Source organism: Mesoplodon bidens (genome assembly GCF_964165515.1).
Source record: "Mesoplodon bidens genome assembly, chromosome: 2".
Taxonomy (NCBI): domain Eukaryota; kingdom Metazoa; phylum Chordata; class Mammalia; order Artiodactyla; family Ziphiidae; genus Mesoplodon; species Mesoplodon bidens.
This window is the reverse complement of record NC_138177.1, coordinates 81,850,738-81,867,873: the sequence shown is the minus strand read 5'-3', so window position 1 is coordinate 81,867,873 and position 17,136 is coordinate 81,850,738. Positions and strand designations below refer to the sequence as shown.

At 37.6% G+C, this 17,136-nt stretch overlaps 1 protein-coding gene across 1 annotated transcript in view; it reads right to left on the bottom strand.

Annotated features, from left to right (window-relative positions):
- Positions 1-17,136, bottom strand: part of GDAP2 (ganglioside induced differentiation associated protein 2) — a 71,414-nt gene that overhangs the window by 11,934 nt on the left and 42,344 nt on the right. The window contains exons 8-12 of the mRNA XM_081226516.1: positions 15,827-15,983; positions 7,809-7,885; positions 6,975-7,051; positions 3,837-3,976; positions 3,481-3,535 (exon numbers count right to left, since the gene is read on the bottom strand). Coding sequence (XP_081082642.1) covers positions 3,481-3,535; positions 3,837-3,976; positions 6,975-7,051; positions 7,809-7,885; positions 15,827-15,983 — 506 coding nt within the window. The remainder of the gene's footprint in view (positions 1-3,480; positions 3,536-3,836; positions 3,977-6,974; positions 7,052-7,808; positions 7,886-15,826; positions 15,984-17,136) is intronic.

The window sequence follows — 17,136 nt, the reverse complement described above, 5'->3', positions numbered from 1 at the left end:
TTAACTTTTCCAATAAGGAAAACGGTTAGGAAGGTTAATAATATATTATCTGATGAGACCATGTAATCAGAACTCAACTGAAAGAAGAGTAGGAAAGACAAAGTGATTTAATTGACTGTTCACACATTTTACTTTTTTTTTTTAAGCCTTGCCAAGCAGTGTTCCCATAAGCATAGCACTTTCTACTGTGCTGTTCTAACACTGAGGGACCAAAAAGAAATTTGCAATTTTTAGAAGAATTATTAAAATACTTCATGCAAAATTTAAAGATGGTATTTCAATGACAGACAATTTTGTAAACAGTGACAAATCCCAAAGTGGAAAACATTCTCACTGAAGCCTTCACTCATCTTAGTTATGAAATTTAATGAGGACTTTTCACTACTTATCTTACTTTATTTCTCCATAGTGCTTTAAAATAATAACTATTTCTACCATCTCTGATGCTTTTCCCATCCACTGGCTTCCACAGCATTAGCCAATCTTAGTTCTCCTGCTGCTTTTTGATGACTTCTTCTTGATCTCCTTCCCAGATCCCAGGGCTCTGTCTTTAGCTGTCCTCTTTGGTCTAAGTCTGTGATTTTATTCATTAACACTTTTAAAGAGTTAAAGCTCTATTTACTGGATGATGCTCTCAAGTTTACATCCCAATCCATGGTCCCTACATCTGATGACACCTGGGAGTCATGGATGACACAGTCCTTTCTCTCACCCGTACTCATTTAATAAATCACTAAATCCTGGGATTTTACACCCAAATAATAAGTCATCTTTTCTCCAAACCGCACTGATATATTCAGATTCTTTTTTTCTTTGCCTAGACCAGGGGTTGGCAAACTTTTGCAAAAGCCCCTATAGTAAATAGGAAATATTTTTGGCTTCTTATATTATTATAAGAAAATTTCACTAGGCAGGCCTGAAGGCACCTGGAACAGTGCTATACTGGAGGCAGGACAACGTGAATACTGATTAGGTTGTTGCTGCATCCTTTGAGGTAAGACATGATGGTGGGATGAACTAAAGTAGAGGCAGTGGGACTAAAGACACAGGCATAGAATTGGACAATAGTAAGCACACAGAAGTGATGCAATATGATGAGAATGAGGTAAGGCAAGTACCCAAGGATGCCTCCCTTGTTTCTGACTTAGGCATCTGGGTAGACAGTGGTCCCATTTACAAAGGGAATACAAAAAGCAGTTTGGGAGGGAGTGGGAGATGACAACATGAGTAGTTCTGTTTTCAAAATGTTGAACTTCAGGGGCTTGTAAGATATCTAAGTGAAGATATTTGATCAGAAGTTCAACAAGCAGGTCTAAGCACAGGAATGATGATGATGGCTAACATTTACTGAGTGTTTATTGTATGTCAGATAATGTTTTAAGCGTTTTACATGTATTAACTAATTTCATCCTTCTGACAACTACAGAAGGTAGGTACTACTATTATCCCCACTTTACAGAAGATGAAATTAAAGCACAGAGAGGTTACATAACTTGCCTGAGAAAACAAGTTGGTAACTGGTAGAGCTGGGATTAGAACCTACATTACCAGAATTTCAAATCCATGCTTTCACAAACATTAGACTTTACTGCCTCTCCAGACATATACTTGGGAATTGCATATATTTTGGAGGGTTACTGAAAACACAGGAATGAAAAAAAAAGTATGGAATGAAAGAAGCCAGAGGATTTGGGGACACTAACACTCAAATGATGAGCAGAGAAAGAGGGAACCGCAAAGGAGACTGAGAAGGAGTGGCTAGAAGTAGAAGAAAAACTAGTCAGGGTAAGTTTCAAAGAAGCCAAGACAAAGTGTTTCAAGGGAGAAGTGATAACTGTGCTTAAGGGTATAGGGAAAAGAGAAATTACTGGTGTTTTTAGTGTGAGCAGCTTTAGTTGCCATAGTGGGATCTGAACCAGACTGGAGTAATTTCAGGTGTATGACAAATGGAGATGGGGAGCAGAGGGCACAGATTACACTAAAAAAATTTGGTTGTAAAGGGGAAGAGAGATAAGTGGAGGCTTTAGCATGTTTAAAAATTGATGAGTTAGATCCAGAAAAATGGGAGATAAGAAAGAGGACAATTGCTGAAGAGAGGTTCCTGAGGACAGGGAAAATATTCAATATATGTGTAGAGAAGAGTGTAGGCTCTGGAATCCAAATGTCTAGATTCAAATCCAGCCTTTGCTACTTTACAGTTGCTTAGTTTGCAAAAGTTATTTAATCTCTCTAAGCATCAATTTATTTGCCTATCCAGTGGCAAATAGATATATTATAAGGCTTAAACAAGATAACTCATGGGAAGAACTGGCACACAGGAAGTGGTTAGTAAACATTAGCTATTATCACTATGGGATCCAGAGCAGAGGTAGAGGGACTGCCCTTCATTAAGAAGGAACACACTTCTGTGACAGAATAAAAAGAGGCAATGATAGGAAGAGATGGCATGTAAGTTTGGGGAGGGAGGGAGAAGACAGGGAGCTCCTCAGTGATGTTTTCTATGTTCTCAGTTAAGAAGGAGGCAGGGCCATCTGTTGCAGTGAGGAGCTGCTGGTAGGACAGAGCTTGAGGGGAGCACACAGCCATGCTGGGACACTGTTCAGTGAAGCATCAAAGGACCGCTAGCAGTGAATGCCCCGCGAGTCTGCTGAGAAGCCCAAATTCACATGGCTCTATGATTTCTCCATCACTGCTCAGCAACCCAGATAAGGGAGTGAAGAAAGCAGGATGATGGAATAGCTCAAGATCAGGTTTGGATGGGCAAGTGTGATGGAAGGGTAAGAGGTCATAGGTTATTTCAGACATAGATTACTTATTGACAAGAGTGGCTGAAGTGATGGAACATGAGTTTTAGGCTGGATAGGGAAGAAAAATAAAGATTAAAAAAAATAAAAGAAGATATTTTCAGAAAAAGTGAAAGGACCAAAGGACTAGATATCTTGACGAAATCAAGATGCAGGATTAGATATTAGGGATGTAATTATGAGCAAGACAGCTATATAATAACTCTCAGAGATCTGGCAGGCTAACACATAAGGTAGAAAATTAAACTAGTAATTAGAATTAAAAACAATGAAAGAACACTAGAAAATCTTAAGGAAGTACAATGCAGGAGTACCTACTAGTGGCAGGATTGATCAGAGAGGTTTTTTTTACAGAAAGTAATTGTTGACCTGAGCTCTGAAGGATAAATAGGAGTTAGCCAGGAGCAAGGGCAGAAAAAAGCCCAGATTAACAAAGAGCACAAAGAGGCAAGGACTGAGGGACTAGAGGCCTGTAAAGGTCGCCTACAAAGATACTGGAGTTACATGGGACCAAAATATTAGGACCACAACTCAAGATCACTTAAAAAGGAAGGGTAAACAAAGAAATCAGCAGTCACAATGGTGATAGCAAGAATTAAGATGATGAAATATATCTTAATACGCAGGCATGTAGTGCACTTAAATTCAAGATTTAGCTAAAAAGAAAAATACCTACCTTTGAACGAAATGTCGGATGAACAAAATAAACAGCCTTCAAATTCCTCTTGTACCTGATTCAAAATCAAAAAAAGGGTCAGTATAAGCCATGTCTAAAACCAGTCACCATTATGAACAGTTAACTCTTTTTCCAGGTGTTTAAAAGCAGGAAAAAGTTTACATACGAATTTACTTTGATACAAAATAAACTGGAGTTAAGGAGGGCCTATTATTAAAATATCCAATCTAAGTAAAATAAAAATCTTAGTTACATGAACTATCCTTTCACAAAATACACAACGCTGTTTGCTATTGCTTAATACTCGGAAAGAAAAAAGCTGCCTTCCCCCTTCATAATTTGAGAAGATAACTAACTTGACATCAACAACATCGTAGAGTTTCTTCAGGAAGTCAGAGTCCAGGTGATTGTATTCACTGGTCAGTGTGTGAAAATACACTAATACGTATTCCTTCACAGCAATGTGATCCATTACATGGATAAAATATAAGAGAGCCTAGAAGAAAAATAAAGATAATGATCATTTTGTACAGTGGTCTATTTCACAGATGCCAAGAGAGAAAAAAACCCAGAAGATTAATCTAATCTGTGCCTCAGGCACTGCAGAGAGACATCTCAGACTAACCAGTACCTCTTTAAAAAGATCTTCAGGGGAAGTGTCTCATGCCAGTGTTTAGTAGTTCACATATGGTCCCTTTCTGTCTTGTTCTAAGTGATGGAGGAGAACCACCAGTCTCCATCCTTTCAAACAACTCTTCATATACTCAAAAGAGCTCTTCAGTCAACTACCAGGTTTTCTCTCTCTGGAATAACGGTATCAAAACCATTAGAAGGAGAATTTCTAGACTTTTAATCATTCTTGAAGGTTCTACCTGCATTTGGTGAAAGTCTTTGCAGTCTCCACTAAGAAACGGACTAATGGCTCTCACGTAACCAAGAATTACTATACAAGGACATTAGAAGTGATGCCTCACATGGCTCACTTTGAGGGCTAATTTTGTTAGCAACTTTCATTTTGAACTGAATGAGGAAAATGAGAACAAGGTTTAGTGAGGAGACGGCAGTGGGCTGGGCAGCACTTCCCTGCTCTGCCTCAAACTTAAATGTGACCTGGATCAGTTAGAGGAATATGCCATTACAAGAAGGAAGCAATTTAAGAGAAACATTAAACACAAAGCAGAGACACGATATGGGCAGGACCAGCATGACCCAGTGGTGTAGCTATAAACCATGACAAAGAGGAAGCTAAGAGGTAACAACTGAAGGATTACTATCAAACAGGTTATTTCCCCATTCCTCCTCAGGGGAGTCCATGGCATTAACTTGAATGGACTAACAGGGATTAGTTAGCATGAGTCCAACTGCTACCAGAGCAGACACAGGAGGGCACTAAGGAAACACAGTATCTTTCCAGTTGCTACCTGGTTTGGACTTCACAATATATATGAAATGATACATCACGAACATCCAGAACACCACGTACGTACACACCAGAATCAAAGGCAGGGGTTTATGCTTTTATTGGGGTATCAATCACATTATTAATGCTGAGAATGAATGTCATACTGATTATCAGTTGTTTTTTCCCCTGTGTGTATGTGTATTTTTTTTTTGGCTGTACGCGGGCCTCTCACTGTTGTGGCCTCTCCCGTTGCGGAGCACAGGCTCCAGATGTGAAGCCTCCGCGGCATGTGGGATCTTCCCAGACCAGGGCACAGACCCGTGTCCCCTGCATCGGCAGGCGGACCCTCAACCACTACGCCACCAGGGAAGCCCTGTGTGTGTATTTTTATTATTATTTCTGCTCTTACCAGACTGCTTCTGGTCCTCTTTCTATCCACTCACCACCTCCTCCCCAAGGCAATCAAGATATCCATTTTCAGCTTCAAATTCCCCGTCTTTAGCTTGAATCTTTTTCATTATAAAGAGTACAGCCATATGACAGAAAAATGTAGAAAACAAATTCTCCCTAAAACTATGAAATCCATTTTGAGATACTGATATGCATAAACTCGCACCATGCCCGCCCTCCCCCACAGAAAGGTCAATGTACATACAAGCTGTTGTTTCTTCTCCTATTGATATTATACCATAAACATTTCTCTATAGTACTTGCCTCTATAACCATAATTTTTCAGGGTCACAGAACATTCCATTTGTGGATGCGTAATAATTACCTGTTAGGAATTTAAGTTATAATTTGGGCCACATATGAGCCTGTGAGTAACATGCCCGATCCAGGGCTTCCACAGTTTTTTTTACCCAAACACCAGTGACCAGGAGTTTAAGGGCTTAGCCAGATACAATTATCCGCTTTTGCACAACTGTGTTTTATCTTAAAATTGTATTTAATTTTTACACTTTTGAGTACATTTTTTTTTTACTATGGTTAAGAATTATTTATTAAAGTGATTCTCCTCCTTTGCAGTCCGTGTCTATTACAATTGTTCTAGGAAGATCTACATATTTATCCCGTGGATTCAGTTGTCCCTTGCCCAAGTATTCCAATTTGGGCAATTTCTGGGCCTATAGCTACTTTCAAACCTAGGATTATTTCCTTAGTACAAATTCTCAGAAATGGAATTAATGGGTCAGTGGGCGTGACCACTTTGACAGTTTCAATTCATCTTTGGTAACAATGATTATTATTTAAAAGTAATGGCTAATTTTGATGACAGCCCCAGCTTGACCATGTAGGGACAAGAAAACTCCCCCGCCTGACATGGAGGAGAAAATGACGACAGAAGCGTGATGTCTACTCAGAATGAGGAAGAAGGTGGTCTTCTCCCCCTCACCACTTTTCCTTTGATTATAAAAATGCAGCCCGCTAAGGTCTCGGGGTGCGGCACCTTCTTGCCCACCCGCTTGTAAGCCTCACAAGTGTCCTATTCTAATAAATCACTTCTTATCTATCAAAAAAACAAAAAAACAAAAAAAGTAAAAGTAATGGCTAGTTTTGAAGGTGAAAAAAGAGATCTCATTTTAATTCACTTTTTTTTTTTTTTACTACTAATCAGGTTGAACACTTTCTTGTTTACCAGTAATACCATTTATTCTGCTATGAATCATCTATTTCTGTCCTTTACCTCCAAAAGAAGGGATTACGAAATTATGACATCTTGGGTTAACTACTTCTTCTCTTCAGAGAGATAAAAGAGTTAATGTTTCTTGTTTCAAGAAAAGCAGAATTTGATTATTAGTACAGTTATAATACAGAATGAGTCCAACCAAAAACTTGCCAGTTACATAATAGTCAAAACAAAGCAGCTGCATTTTTGGAGATCACAGTATGGCAATTCAGTATTTCCGTTTCTCCCAGCGTGCAAAACCAAACCCCTTACTGAAATGCTATGTGCCAACTTGCAGAATCAGGGCTGCTACTCTATCACAGATACTCAATTCTGTCTCATATTCTAAGCCCTGATTCCAAATTCATGTCCTACTTATTTTTTAAATCAACGTTATTTATAAAACAAAGCTTTTTAACTGCTTACCTTGTCCATATCTATTAATGTTACAGGAATGTTTCTTCCAACTACCACCATTACCGTGCGACCACAGTTATCAACACCTACAGACAGGAAATGTAATCAGCACCCAGAAACTTTATTCCAAGAATATCATCTGTCCTGGGCTCTGACCTTATAAAAATATTCTACCAAATGTAAAAGACTGAAAACCAGGAACATAAGTTTTTCAGATTTCATCTTCAGATTTATTTTACTATGTGGAAAACATCCCCTTTCTTTTTTTTTTTTTTTTCCAGCTTCATGAAGTTTTGATGACTGCCCTTACTTTTAATATAAGCCCTCTTACAGGTTTTAAATCAGGGACAGCCAAAGGTAAGGTTGAGGGTAAAGATTTTTTTATAAATAGCTTTTTGTTTAAGCATACTACAACTTTTAATAACATCAGTGATCCAGGAAAAACTAAATGGAACTCAAATCTGAAAATTAACAAGTACTGCCTGGAAAAGAAATATAAAGGGGGAATCTGAGAACTTTCACTGTCTCTTATTTATTTATGTAAGGTTTGAATTTTGTACAGCAGGATTATAGTACTTTTAAAAGTAGAAAAAAATTAAAAGATAGGAAAAAGGACATTGAGAAGAAATGCAGTTGGCCAATGTAGAATTACTAGCTGAAAATCTTATAGGTTGAGATGTTACTTTGAAGATCTTGATGATGAGCAAAAACTATCTTCACTGTACAAAAAAAATCTATTCAGAGATAAAATGGACAAAATCAGAGAAAAGTGAAGTCTCTAATAGCATGCTAAGTAAGGTTCTTAATCAGTAAAAGAATAAGTTACCATATCCTTAAGCTCACCTGTTTGGTATAAGGCTTTTAGAGAAGCAATATCAGATAGATCCTCAGATCTTGCTTGACACAACCAGCGATTATAACTAGAGAAATAAAGGATATAATTATTATAATGAACAGTTGTAAATTTATAAATGAGACCTGTTTTTATCTGTGTGTTCCTAAAGAATGATGTCTTATTATAACAAGAAAGGAGTTAAAGAGGCTGTTACACTATGCAGAATCTGTACTCTGTTATTGATTTAAAAAAAAAATGAGTTACTGAGAAAGGAAGGTATTCACACTAGATGATTTTTAAAAATCCTTTATGAGAAAATGAAGACTACTTATATAATTGGCTAAGATACCAAGTACTCAAACTAACATTGTTTTTAAATACTATTATCTTCCCCTACTAAAAAAAAAAAAAAAAGCAAAGAAGGCCTAAAGCAATAGCAGTTCTCCACAACAGATGTTCACTCATTCAACGAAGACTTATTGAGTGCTTACTACACAAGAGGTATTGAGAATACTCCAGTGAACAGACATGGTCAGACCCTCAAGAAGTTTACTTTTCAGAAGAAAAACAGGTAAGTGTGGTACATGTTATGTTGGACCACAAAGAAAGTAGGTAATTTCTTCTGGGAAGTCCAGGCTTATTTAATGACTGGCTAATCAAAGTAGCTGTACTGATACTCCATATACCAGATCATAGAGATGGCAGTTTGGCTTTGGCTAAGAGGATATTGAAACTGGAAGAAACATAAAGATCTCAAAGAGTGGCAGCGATCTGAAAAAGGTCGAATTAATCTTAGAGTTACCAGTTAATGGTAGAGTTGAATTTGAAGTTGCACTCAAGTCTCCAGTTTGCTGGAAAGGTCAGTACCTTTTCTACTATTTCATACTTGCTTTCTTAAAATTCAAAGTGCCACTTACTTAATTGTGAAAAAAGCTTTCAAGGTACCTAAATGCATGAAAAGCAACTTTGAAGCATCTAGGTCACATATGGCAACATCCCACAACATAAAAACAAACAGACAGAGAAACAAAACTAAACCAGAAGAGAGGATACTTGGGTCCTCACGCTATCACTTCCTATGCAATCTCCGTAAAGTAGTTTCACCTCTATGGACCTCAGTTTCCTCATTTGCAAAATGGTGTTTATGTAGGACACCTTTCAGCTACGAAGCACAATCACACAACTAAGGATATTTAATAGGAAGCCTATTACATACGGATTGTAATCAACAAGTGATATGCCTGCTAGTTTCACAGAAATTGTTATTGTTTGTGAAAACAATACTTAGAATTGCATAGTTCTATAGTCTATGTTTTTAAATTTAGAAACGTGCCCACCTGTGCAAATTGAATTCAAAGACAATAACTTATAATTTTAGTTTAAGATATAATCTGCAAGTCAAGAAAGGATCTGTGTTTATTGTAGTTCTCCCTATTCATATGTACTATTCCATATTTTCATACAGAGCTATTTCCTACGTTATTTACACTAACTCCCCTATTGTCCTGCTTTCTAATTGTTTTATGATTAAGCCATCTCCACATCAAGACTAAACAGAATAATATGTCTTAAATGTCTTATGAGCACTACACGTCATGGCACAGAACATGTAACAGGAATTCAGTAAATACCTGTTACTCTCTATACTCTCTGTGTATTCATTAGCTCATTTTCAAAGATTTATGGAATAAATGCAATGCCTGCATCGTAGCAAGGACTCAAATCTTTGTTGAATAAAATAATAAACATGAGTATTATTCAAGGTATTTTGGAGACCTGAGAAGAATAATAAAAGGCCCTTGGCTTCAGAGTTTAAGGTTGAATATATGAGATAGACATATTACAAAGACAACTAACATTGTAATAAGACCCAGTGAGATAAGCAATACAGCAGACATCTAAATACTGTATCAATCAACTATGTACGCTAAGGTGGGGACTGGCAGGGGTAGGAGTGGGGGCTGGGGGTGGAGTGAGGGGAAGTGGAGGCAAGGTCCAGGCCTGTTATAGAACTAACTTCTCCCTTCGTTACATCACAAAGATCAGCACAAGGCTTTACCCACTCACTGCAATATTTGCTTCTACTCTGTTGGACCTCAAGATAGGGACTATGTCTTAGTTGTCTCTATATTTCTAGCAAATTTCTAGGGTAGTTCCTGACACTCAGTAACTATGTATTCAATGAACTGTGAAGAAAAAAAAATTTTTTAAATTGGAACTCAGATGTACAAAATAGAATTAATTAACAGAAGCTTTTCCTGACTTCATGCAACTATCCCACACTGGACTTAGTTAAAGTCCTTGTTATACGCTCTTATTGCACCTCGTAATTTAAAAACATTTTTCATACAATAATTAGTTTAACATTTCTCTCCTTTGCAAGACCCTAGGCTCAATGAGGCCTGGGGCTGTATCTGTCTTGCGTGACACTTTATTATGTTTCTAGCTTGGCACATTAGTAAGGGCTCAATAAATATTTAATAATGAATGAGATAAAGTTTTTACTGTGAGAAATGACATAAGAGTTATAGGCAACTGGATCTTAAGCCAACCAAGGAACACTAATGAAAAAGAAGAAAGTTCTTGTGAAATAATTTTAAGAGTGATATGCCCAAACTGTGTCACAACTGGATGGAAGACCTGGAAATGTTAATCAAGACCTAGACAACATATCTAATTATTTTAGATGTTCAAGCGAATTATTACACAGAGACAAGACAATGCTATGAAAGGAATGATCTAACCCTATAGCCGATCCATGTGACCGTTGGTTTTGTTACTGAAGGAAGAATTGAAGGCTTTCAAAAAGATAATTCTAACTAAAGATCTACTTACTTCCTAAGAGATTTAAAAAAAATTATCATTTGTTCAACTTGATCAACAAACATAACAGAAACCAAACTCAACCTGTGTAAATAAAATCCTGATTTAGAAAGAGTAAGAGAAATAAAAATTTAAAACTACAGTCTTAAACATGTAGCCATGGCAGAGTATGTAAACAGATGACCTACAGCTCAGTTATATAGTAAACTCCTAAACGATCAGTCATCAATTCTCAAACTTCTGAGTCTCAGGACCCTTTCAGATTTACGTCAGTTACACCTACCAATATTTACCATTTTAGAAATAAAAAGAGAGATTTATAAAAAATATTTATTGGGCTTCCCTGGTGGCGCAGTGGTTGAGAGTCCGCCTGCCGATGCAGGGGACACCGGTTCGTGCCCCGGACCGGGAGGATCCCACGTGCCGCGGAGCGGCTAGGCCCGTGAGCCATGGCTGCTGAGCCTGCGTGTCCGGAGCCTGTGCTCCACAACGGGAGAGGCCACAACAGTGAGAGGCCCACATACCGCAAAAAAAAAAAAAAAAAAAAAAAAAAAAAATTAATTCAAAAATAATGAAAACCTATTATGTGAACACAAATAACTTTTTATTTTTAAATAAGCTATATTTAGGGAGAAGAGTTACACTCTTACATTTTTGCAAATCTCTTTAATTTATGCTAGATTCTTACATCTGCTTCTGCATTTAACCTACTGCAATATCATACATTAAGCACTCTCTGGAAAACTACACTGAACACTACAAGAATGAGAATGAAAAGAGCAAATAAGTCTTAGTAAGATTATAAAAAGAGTTTTGCCCTCATGGTCTCCCTGAAAGGGCCTAGGTTTCCTGGGTCACACTTCTGAGCTGCTGACAAGATCTCATCTTTAATTATCACAGACATGGGGCACAGGAATAGGAAATTTGAAAATCTTTTGATTCAGATGTAACTTATCACTCAAGGGAAGTGAGTGGCAGGGGTACCTACCACGCCTTTGTTTCTTGGTTCAAGCTCTGGGAACCACAGGCTGTGCCCTTCCCCAAGCCTGTAGCTATGTGTTAATTGGATGCGCACAACCTGAGCACCGCACAGAACACACCATGACATGTGAAGGTAGTGTGGCTCACTCATGAATTTCTAGACTAGAGAGACTACTTTCTTTATCTGTATATTTCAGTTCTAGAATATTATCTTGTACAGAGTAAATATCCAGTGTTTCCTGAACCGACTGGAAACTGTCAACTATGTGACTAACTTGAATCTCAAGATCATGGCCTTCTACCAAAAAGAAGGACAATGCTTTACATGCTGTATTCATATTCCTTCCTAGAAGCTACTCCTTTGCTGATGACCCCTTTCCAGAAAGCATGGACTCAGCAAATACAGATTCATTTTAAACTGGCTTGAACTAGTCATTATTAAGTGAAACAAATCTCATTAAAGAGAGCAATACAGACAGGCAAGTATCTAGCCCAGACACAAACAAATGCCACTTTATCTGTATCACTCATGCAAAAATGAAAAAGGTGTGTGTCTGTGAGATAGAGACAGAGACAGAGAGAGACAGAGAGAGGGAAAAGAGAGAGGAGAGAATAAGATAACTGATTTGAGAAAGGTGGTAACAAAGCAGTTCTCTGTACATGAAAACAAAATGTGTCTGGTCCTTTCCCAGCTTCTCTGAAGCTGGTCTGTGTAGGTGCCTGGAGATGGTAGTAGAGAAGGGAGATGAGCTGCAGTAGTCACCTTGAAGGCTCGTCCTCAATTAGCTGTAACTCTGCTCAAGTCACTCTTGGTGATCAATTCACCCTTCTGTAAATTAGAGGGATCAGACCAGATCAGGTACAAAATCATCTAAGAAATCATCTAAGAAACCTTAGAAGGATGATTCCTGAGGCCTTCCCACAGAGGTTCTGATTCAGGAAGTTTGGTGTGGGGCCTATGAATTTTTAGCAAGCACCCCTGGTAATTCTAATGCGTATACACTTTATACGACATTTCAGAAAGCTGTTATCAGATAATTACCAAAACTCCTTTCAACTATAATGTACTGCTGAGAGACCACAGACCAGTGGTTCTCAAAGTGTGGTGCATAGTCCCAATACTTTTTCAAGGGGTTTTGCAAGGTCAAAACTATTTTCATAATAACACCAAAACATCATTTGTTTTTTCACTGTGTTGACATCTGCACTGATGGTGCAAAAGCAACTGTTGGATAAAACTACTGCTGCTTTAGCATGAATTCAGGTGGAAGCACCAGATTGTCCTAGTAGTCATTGTGTTCTTAATTGCCAAAATACTCACAGGAAAAAAAAAGCCAGTTTTATTTAAGAATGTCTTTGATGAGGAAGAAAAAATTATTAATTTTATTCATTAATGCTTGGAAATACATCTTTTTAATATTAATATGTCACAAAATGGGAAGAACACATAAAGCATTTCTGCAGACCAAAGCATGAGGTTGTCCTGAAAAAAAGATCTACTTGTTTGACTTGCAAGATGAATCAGTTGCTTTTTTTCATGGAACACCACTTTTCTTCAACTAATGACTGGCAGACAAACTGTGGTTATTTAACATGAGTATTTGGCAGATGTTTTGTCAAAAATGAATAAAGTGACCCTGCCATTTCAAGAAAAACAACCAACAGTAATTGTTACCAGTGATAAAATTCGAGCTTTAAAATATAGATATAATGTTAGAAAATTTGTATCCACCACCAGAAGCTAACAGTTTCTAATACTTAAGGACTTTTCTGATGAGATCAGTGGTGATATTATCAAATATAAGTTTTTGATATTGTGTAATGTAATGTGTCAATATTTGGAACAACTGAATAATTCAGTGAGTCAATATTTTCCAGAAGACCAACACATCATCTTGTAAATTCATGCTCTAAATTCCTATTATAAAATCTACTCAAAGTGCAGAATAAAACAACACATTTTAATATAACAATACAAAAATTCATAAGTGTGGTTTGAGATTCCATATTACAACATTATGAAACTACCATTTATTGAGTTATGGTGTAATATCAAAGAATATCCCCAACTATTTGAAAAGGCTATTAAAATACTCCTTTTTCCAACTACGTATCTGAATGAGGTGAAATTTTCTTCATATACTTCCCCCAAATCAAAGTATTGCAACAGTTTGAATGCTGATATGAGAATCCAGCTGTCTTCTATTAAGTCAAACATTAAAATATCTGCAAAAATGTAAAACACTACATTTCTCACTAACTTAAAAAATAGTTATTTTTCATAAAAACATAATGGGTTATTTTTAAATGAATTAACAAATAATTTATCATATGATAAATATTAGTGGGTATAAGCCAGGTAAAAACAAAAGCTCTTTGGGGTCCTCAATAATTTTTAAGCATGCAAAGGGGACCTGAGACCAAACAGTTTGAGAACCACTGCCCTAGTCCAAAAAAAAGGTACCCAAATCTAGTTGTACATGAATCATGATGTGAAAAAGTTTTAAAATATATAGAGAGGCCAAATCCCAGTCATGTGAGGGAAAGCCCAGTCACTGTATTTAAAGAAAAATGTTTGCCAGATGATTCATACACATGGCCAAGTTCAGAAACCACTGAAACTGTCATTCGATTGTGCTTGCCTTTAGAAAAGCTGTTCATTGGTGCCCCCTAGTGACTAATTAGCTTTTGTTCATGAAAATAAAAGGAGAACTGGACTTCCCTGGTGGTGCAGTGGTTAAAAACTCACCTGCCAATGCAGGGGACACAGGTTCGAGCCCTGGTCTGGGAAGATTCCCACATGCCACAGAGCAACTAAGCCCGTGCACCACAACTACTGAGCCTGTGTTCTAGAGCCCGCGAGCCACAACTACTGAGCCCGTGTGACACAACTACTGAAGCCCACATGCCTAGAGCCTGTGCTCCGCAGCAAGAGAAACCACTGCAATGAGAAGCCTGTGCATTGCAACGAAGAGTAGCCCCCGTTTGCTGCAACTAGAGAAACGCCCGTGTGCAGCAATGAAGACCCAATGCAGCCAAAAATTAATAAATATATTTATTTTTTTTAAAAAGGGAGAATAAAGTGAAGACCAGGAACTCAGGAAAAACAAAATTCTAATTCTATAATGGACTCCAGAGATCGTCTACACTGACTCCCACTTTATACATGGAGACTAACAACAGCCACACATCATTACAGTACAGTGTGATAAGCGCTAGGCTATCCTTTGGTTAAGTACAGGATGTAAAAAAAAAAAAAGGAAAAAAAAAAAAAGCATATGGAGGAGGCATTGATTCCAGACTTCTATTCTGTCTATTCCAACTTATCTCCAGGGAGATAAGTTTCTAGAGGCAATCACTTCTGAGCTGAAACCTGGAGAATGAGCAGGAATTGAAGAACGAGAGTATTCCAGTCAAAAGGGATGGCAAGTACCAAAGCTCAAAGGTAAAATAGACCATAATTTGCTCAGTATTAAAGAGAACAGCAGTGAACAATTTTAAGAGCTTGCTAAGTACCAGGTCCCGTGCTAAGCTCATTACATCTTATCTAACACTCACAACAACCCTATGAGATGTTATCTCCCTCAACCAACCCTATAAGATAATGAATATTAATCAATTATGGTGTATGATTTTTCCTTTCCTTTAACATTTTTTGAAAAGCAGCTAGTTTTCCAAGGACTGTTTGTTAATCATTGGACAAGCTTACCCAGAAGTACAAAAGCTGCTTTTCTTTATGTTTCAAAAAGGAGTTATTCAGAATTGCTTTAGAAAACACCTAAAAGAAATGGAATGGCTTTATAAGGTCCCTGGGATAAATCAGGGGGAAATAAAGCTCTTTTAACGTTAATACAACCATAGATTATGCTTTAACTATAAGTATAGTAATGTTACATAAAAACTTTGTAACTTGGTTTTTTCCTTCCCCTATTTTCTGCTTTTAGAATATAATCTCACCCAAAGACACTACAATCGCAGTAGAAAGAGTAGGAGCTCTGAAATCAGAGATGCATCTGAACACTGACTTCATCACATACTAACGGTGTCCACTGATAAATTAACTTTGAATTTCTGCATCTACAAAGTGGGGACATATCTTTCTTAGTGGATTGTCATGAAGAATAAATGAGACCACGTTACGTGTAGATCATTTAGCAGAGGTAGGCCCCTTCTTGTTTCTCATGTCCTTATGTGTCTGCCAGTCCAAAGGGGTTTGCCTTACTTTCTTTGATGCTGCTTCTGCAGGGCTGCCTCTGATAACTGTCCTTGAAGGATGAGTCTTCTTTGCTTATCAATATCTCCTTCCATTCGAGCAAAAGCATGAGAGCCAATGAAAGAGAGATCAACTCCCAAGCCTTCATCCTCCTCTTCTTGGTTGTCTGCAACAAAAATACTACCAATAGAGATGGCAAAACTTGACAGTAAACGCTACAAACAGATTGTGAATGCTGCTATAGGGATGAGTGCACAGAAGCTCAAAAAAACCAGGGTTAAGGTTATTTTTTGAGAATGAAACTGAAATCAGATTCAGGCATTTGAAGAACGGAAATAATGAAAGAAACCACCTGTCCATGTGGGATGGAAGTTTTAGGAACACGTGAAATCAAATCAAGGGGACCTAGGTGTAACCTTAGGAAGAAAAGAGTAGAATGTAGTAATAAACAAAAAGATAGAAGCAATTATACTGTATGTGGGTTTAAAGATGAACTGTAGCACAATATCTAACGAAAGAGAAATATAAAGAAAAATGTTTGGGGTCATTTATCCAGAATTGTTTAAGAAGGGAGCACTTGGCTGGCTGGTACATAATCTTCAGTCCTTTTGTCAGGTAACTCCTGAAGGAAGATGGATGGACCAGGATCTCAGGGTGTGATCCACATTCACTAAGATATGTTTTGACTAACGTTCTGATCTTCTACACTGGTCATGCCTACATAATCATTCTGGTACATAAGAGTTACAGTTCTCACTACAAATTAATGTTACCTTTCTGATTTATCCATGTGATCATTTTACGTTTGGCTAGCAGCCAGTCCCTTGGGAATGAATCATCTCTTAATGTGTTCCTCACTGCCTCACTAGATCTGTTTAAAAAAATTATTTTTTAAAGAAAGAAAAGCAAACAGACAAACTCCTTGCACCATGGCAGGGGAGCTCCCCAAGGCAATGCGACCACCTGAGGCCATTCAGCTGGGACCTCCTCACATCTATACCACTGCTCCTCAAACTGTGACAGGCAAGGGCTGAGTGTGCCTTTATTAAAAAAAATACCCATAAATGAATCTTCTCTCAATCCCTCAGGTAAGGCTGATTTCACATCTATTTTAACAGATTCTATATTCTAACTGAAAATATTTATGAACACTAGAGCCTATGAGGTAACAATATTTTCTGAGATATGGATGCAAATCAAGCAGTCTTTGAGGACGGGGGATAGAAGGGAACCTTTTGGCTAATGACGGCTCAGCACTGCTATCTCAGCTGATTTTGCTTTTTATTATCCCTTGACGTATAAAAAACTTTTTACGCATT